This window comes from Sinocyclocheilus grahami, unplaced genomic scaffold, assembly GCF_001515645.1.
Source record: "Sinocyclocheilus grahami isolate Dianchi unplaced genomic scaffold, SAMN03320097.WGS_v1.1 scaffold233.1, whole genome shotgun sequence".
NCBI classification, from domain to species: Eukaryota; Metazoa; Chordata; class Actinopteri; order Cypriniformes; family Cyprinidae; genus Sinocyclocheilus; species Sinocyclocheilus grahami.
In genome coordinates this window covers 3,596,536-3,603,140 of record NW_015505412.1, presented here as the reverse complement: position 1 = coordinate 3,603,140, position 6,605 = coordinate 3,596,536, and the positions used below count along the sequence as shown (strand labels likewise).

Sequence of the window (6,605 nt, the reverse complement as noted above, 5' to 3'; positions counted from 1 at the left end):
GGGGTTCTAGGCTGTTGCTAGGTGTACTGTGTGTTTTGTACTCGGTTGCCATGGGGTTTCTAGGGTTATGTGGATGGTAAAGTTAAAAGAGCCCACCTTGCCTCAAGGTGGCTTTTTGTAATAAAAGTCAGGCCTCCAATAACCATTAGAATTTCATTGCATGGACAAAAACATTTTTCAAATGTATCTTCTTTTGTGTTTCACAGAAGAAAGAAATGCATATATGTTTTAGAATATTAGGATGAGTAAATGATGATCTTTTTTTTGGTAAAGTAGCCCTTCAAGGTTACAACATTAGCTCAACATTGTTTCTGTGTTATAGTACGAAACATCATAGGGACCAGTGTTGGGGAAAGTTTCTTTTAAAAGTAATGCATTACAATATTGCGTTACTCCCTAAAAAAGTAACTAATTACGTTACTTAGTTACTTTTTATGGAAAGTAATGCGTTATATTACTTTTGCGTTACTTTCGCGTTACTTTTTAAATATAAGCAGGGCTTGATTGTTTTTAATATAAGATGTTCTATTTATAGCAAATATAAAAGCCCTTAACACCAAAAAGTGTAATGAATAAACCTCAGGCTGAAGCAAAAGTAAATTCAAGTCTGTACAGTAGAACACAGGAGAAGAAACACTCTTCAGCAATAAAAAAACAAAGCACAATTGTTCATCTCTAAAGTCATGTTTGCTTATTAGTATGGTTGAACTGGATTATCAAAGGTCAGCAGCAAAGACATTGGTTAATAAAATGGGATTATATACATTTGTGTTATCATATTCTGAGTTTGCATTTCACTGTTTTGATTAATACTAAATCTGTTTTTTGTGAGTGGGATGAATTAATGCACATTCACATTTAGTCTAGAACTACAGTAGCATCATGTTCACACAGCGCACACAACGCCTCTGCACTTCCGATTTCTCCCAATATGGGGACAGGAGAGCTGTCAGTCAATAAATGGGAAAACAAAGTAACTGGCATTACTTTTTTGAAAAAGTAACTCCGATATTTTCTTGTAAATTAAAGAAGTAATGCGTTACTTTACTAGTTACTTGAAAAAAGTAATCTGATTACGTAACTCGCATTACTTGTAATGAGTTACCCCCAACACTGATAGGGACAGAGATCAGCATGTGTCTGGTCCTTACCTCCACAATGCTCTTAAGGTCCCTCACGTAGGCCTGCTCGGTCTCCACTATCTCCAGTGCCACCCTCTCCAGACGAGTAAGTTTGGGCTGTGGTGTTGTGGAGGCGGGGAGGGGACCGGCTCCTGTCAGCAGGGAGAGAGGGGTGAGGTCCAGGCTGATATCGGAGCCATTACGTTGTGGCCCAGGGTAGGCCGGCACGGCTCCATAGGGGAGCGATGAGGAAGAAGAGGAAGAGTGCCCATCCTGCAGCGAGGCAGACGAGGCAGAGGAGCTGAGACTGGCTCCGCGGTCACTGTCAGAGCACACCGTGTTAACAGAGGTGCAGCTACCACGGGACGCACCCCCTGAGGAGGCCATGCGGCTCACAATCCCACTCAGCGAGGACACAGAGGAGGGGCGCTTGGCAGCTGCAGCAGAGAGAAACAGAAACAATTTAGTGTGAAGATACTAATGACTGCATAATACAGCATTTTTGGTTACAAAATGAAAAAAAAAATGTTAAGACGGTAAGACAACTTTATGCTATTATGAAAAGCAAAATCACAAATGAGATCTCTTTCATATCTCAATTGTTTCTCTAAGACAAGAGCAAATGGTGACTTTGGCTTAAATCTTCTGCTTTCTGAAGACCCCAGTAAGCATGCATTTCAGACAACCCTCTACATTGCGAGTAAATCACTTGCATATTCGACTAAATCTTCACTCTGGGCGACTAATTGATGTCTAATATTAGCCAATGCCTAATAAATTCTCAGATTTTACTCACCAGTATGTGAGTTGGAGGCTGAATATATGATTAGCACAGATATATTTTCACTCACAGAACACTCTGACTGAGTGCTTCAGTTTCACTCTCCGTCAAGCGATCTGTGATATTTTTCAGTTAATCTGAATGGATGCGCAGCGCACCTGTGTTTGTGTATTTGGCGTAATGTAAACTCTAGTGTTAAGGTGCACAACTCGCCGTCGCTTTCTCTCACACGCGCAAAGAGCGAGAGTCTTGCATAACATGCAGAATTGATGCGCTTCATGTAAATTATATATTTTGTTGTATTTTCCTGTAAGAATAACAGAGTTCCATTGGAATTCTTCAGCTTTTAAGAACTGCCGAGTTTTCCTGTAGTAGGAGGAACTAATGCGCAAACGACAATCTCATTGGCTGGTGCTCACCTACTATCGTCCCTGTTTTGATTTCAGCGAATCAGTTCGAGCAAACGCACACAACCTGATTAATATTCATGAATCAATTAGTTCATTAATCCTTAGTGCGTTTTTATATTGTTCTTATTAGTAGAATTCGTATAATAATAATAATAATATCTTATCAGTATTATTGTTCGCTCTTTTTTTTTTTTTACTGGAACACTGAATGACCAAAAAAAAGCACCAGTACCAGTCCTAAGTTCATGGTTACCAAGTTTTAATTTTAATTACTAAACTTCTATTATTAAATAATACTTTGATTATCATATTATAATGCTGGACTGACTGATATTAAGAGTGTACTTTCAGATATTTAAAAAGCTGTACCATTTTACAAACATTATATATGTATAATATATATATATATATATATTTAGTATAGTATTTCAGTCTGGCGAGTAAACCAAAAAAATTGACTAGCCAATGGCGATTCAATTGCCAAGGTGTCCGTAGAGGGTTGATTCCTGAAGACATCACAACAGTCTCAAAACTGTGCTCAGCATAACAAAGTCTGCATACAAAAATCAAAGAATTTAATACTTACTATCAATTTCTTATTTTCAATAAAACATGATCATTTCTCATTAAATACCTCACTTTTTTCTTTTTTTTTTGGATAATCTTTACTTGTCTTTGGTTTGGCATTTTCTGGTTTTCTGTGTTGTGATGATTTTATGATTTAAAAACAATTTTTTTTATTTATATATATATATATATATATTATTTTTATATTATTTGAAATGTTTTAGCTTATTTAGTTTTAGTTATTTTTAGTATTTCAAGTTTAAGTAAACGAAACTGATAAAAGTTTAAGTTTATTTTGTATCAGTTAACATTTTATTTTGTTTCAAGTAAAAAAAAAAGGTTTTTAGTAAACAATATATAAATAAATAAATATATATATATATATATATATATATAATAGACACACATTTAACAATATATATATATAATTAATACAAATATATTTGAAAAATAATAAATATATATTAATATAATATATATTATTATATAAATATATTGCTTATTATTTATATATTTTTTACATATTTTTTTTATATAAGGTAAGGTACAAACCAACAGTAAAGTACAAAGACAACCTACAAGTGCTTACAAAGTGTTTCTTGCAAATATTTTTCTGCCTGCCTCAAAGGTGTGACTGTGCAAATCTAAATCACACTGACTTGCAGCAAACCCACAGGAGCTGTGAATCTAACGGTGCAGTGCACGTCCTATATAGACAGGAAACAAAAATCACAACTTCCTGACAGCAATTTGTTGGACGATTAAACCTGCAAACACAGAAGTTATTCAGTCAGCTGTGCCCTCAGATGACCAGAATATCTAAAACAAAACAGTAAAGTTTTGCCTGAAGAGCCATATCAAAACTGAACACAACAGTCTGGTCGTCAAGGCAAGTGAACACAGGCCAGTACAGAGCACTGTGAGGATTCCCATTGTTTAAATGCTAAATGCTGGGCTGGGCTTGTCACAATGGTGGCCCAGTTACAGAGCACAAGCCAGTGGAGACGAACAATCCTCCATTTCCTCTGGCCTAGCAGCCAGGGTGACGCAGACAACTGTTACTCTACACTCCCTTCCTCACCGAGTCTGCCTATCATTCATCAAGTATTCCAACTGAACGTTAGCAGAAAAAGCTTGCAGCCTTTTCTCAAATTTCTTGCATTCATACACGGGTTGGAAAGCACTTCGATAATACTGATTGCCTGAATTTGATTTAAACACACTCATAAAGTACATGAAGGCATGTGTTTATCTTCTGCTGGCCCCAATCCAAGATCAGCACCACTATGGCGGCAGTCGCACATGAAAAAAATGTGAAAATGAGGGGGGGGGGGGATTGTGATTGTAAAATCCTCCATGGCCAGACATACATCACCGATACGGCCATCTTTTGCGTTTCGTTAGATGCCTATCTCAAGATCAGCTGTACTGGGTGCAAAAGCATTCAGGAAAAAGTTCAAAGTGCAGCATAAATTCAGCCAGACAGATGCATGAAGTGTGACAACGTAAACCCAGTGCATCCTCTGGAACAAAAGCAAACAGACAGCATTCTCCATCACTACTTGGGCATGAAGTCAGAAGCTTTCATGTGGCATGGAAGAACCATCAGCAGGGGAGTTCTTCACCCAAAACCTCATCCCAATGGATTTTGTTATCCCCAACATTAAGTTTAAAAAGCCGCTAAGCACACGAATTAGAGTGGATAAATTGGTCAAAATGTCCAACAAAACCTAAACATCTCTAGAAAAGACTGATGAACATGTGTGTGAGCCAACACACACATACTGTTCTTCATAATTATATGATTCTTAATGGAATGACTTGATGAATTGTGCAGCTGTTTTAGAAATCTGAAATAATCCATTAGAGCTAATTTCCTATATTTTCATAATGACATTGATCTTCTTATGTAAATAATAATGTAAAAAACACCTTAATTTGATCTTTGTGTACGTAATTGCGATAAATTATTAGTCAGTGATACGTACTTATTATGAGTTCCAGTAATTGTGGTATTTTCATCATAAATCTCATGCACACCGTTCAACTCTTATTTAGTCATTCATACTCCAATAAAGAGTCTAACAAGGCTCACCTAACAGAGAATCAGGCCTGTTATATAGATCACGGCAGTCTGTGGAGATCATTTGGCCAGATGAGTGAAAGCCAAGAGAAAGAGATCACATACCTGATCCACAAGGCACTGCAGCATCAGCTGGAATGACCACCAATGCGGTTTTGCTGTGAATTATGTCTTCTCGCTGTAGTTTAGTTAGTCCTCATAACTAATTCAAAGCAAATGGCTACCGCCGTCTAGCAAATGCCATTGAGTATCCAAATGATTTCTGAAACTGAATCTTATTCCAGCAGAGACTAAACGGACCTCATCAGTCATAAAGCAAACAGGAACCACGTACCATATCTAACGTGCAAAAAAATGTGAGTTGGGCTGGTTGCACACTTCTCTCTCATAGAGAGATTTCCTGTCTAGGTGTGTAGTGTGCAGGCCGCAAAACCACAGAGAGCTGCCAAACTCTTCAGACCTTGCCGGAAAATACTGAAGAGCATTTATGTGTTTGAGAAACAAGACAACAACATACGAGGAACCATCGAATTAGCGTGAATTAAGTTTGTATTAGACTGAATTTCATAAAAACATGTCTAGATCACATTTTACATCAAAATAAAGAAAAATGTATAACAAAATGAAAACTGAAGGGGGAAATACACTTAACTGTCATAACGCAAATCTTGATGATCCTATACCATGCTTCTTTTTCGCAAAATAAATGTATTTTGTATTTTTGTTTTCGTATTTTTTATTTTAGATTGAAATATGACCTGGAAATGCTCTGGACAGATTTCGTGAGATTCACTCATTACAACATTCTGAATACCTTTATCATAAATGTCTATGACACGCAACAAAATAAACTGAAATAGTTTATGGAAAAGATGCTGACCTTCCATATCTGTTTCAAAGGAAAGCGGTCACTCCTGCTATGCAGTGCACAGCATAAATGAGTACACCCCCTCTGATTAAATATAAAAGATGTATTTTCTTAATGATCACTAATATATTTCATAGAAAGATGGCAAAATTTAAATGTATTAAACATATTCTTAATAAATCAGAGAAATACATTCCATTAATATCTGTAAAATAAAAAACTTAGACAAATTTTGTTTAAATGAAGGATTGCAGAATTGAGTACAACCTAGATTTAATTCAACCAAGTGTAATATTCTAGAACTTAATATGTCCTCCATAACTCTAAGTAAACTGCTCTGACACTTCTTGGCACTGAGTGTACAAGTTCATGACAAATTTTCTTATCTGTGCTGTTTAACTGGAGGACGACCTCCTTAAATGCCCTGGTCTTTAATGGGGAGTGTTGCTCAGCTCGTCTCTACAGAATCTCTCACAGCAGCTCAAGAGTGTTAAGATTGAGTGAAATACATGTCCACTGAAGGACTTTTCACTCAGGAGAATGAATATCTTCATTGTCATGTTAAAAAAATGCAGGGAATGAGAAGAGGGTAGCATCTTCAGTTTCAGGTTTTTGTATTACATCACACAGTGGTGTGTGAATTAATGCCAGTGTTGATAAAGTACAACTCCCTCATACCTTCAGCACTCATACATCCCTATAGAAGAGCTTTACTACCACTGAATGCCACTGTGGGAACCAGGCACTTTTCTCTGTACTCCTCCTCTAGCAACAC

General features: G+C 36.8%; 1 protein-coding gene across 1 annotated transcript in view; it reads right to left on the bottom strand.

The window, feature by feature from the left end:
* LOC107597579 (uncharacterized) overlaps positions 1-6,605 on the bottom strand; it is a 54,395-nt gene that overhangs the window by 27,952 nt on the left and 19,838 nt on the right. The window contains exon 3 of the mRNA XM_016288711.1: positions 1,152-1,558. Coding sequence (XP_016144197.1) covers positions 1,152-1,558 — 407 coding nt within the window. The remainder of the gene's footprint in view (positions 1-1,151; positions 1,559-6,605) is intronic.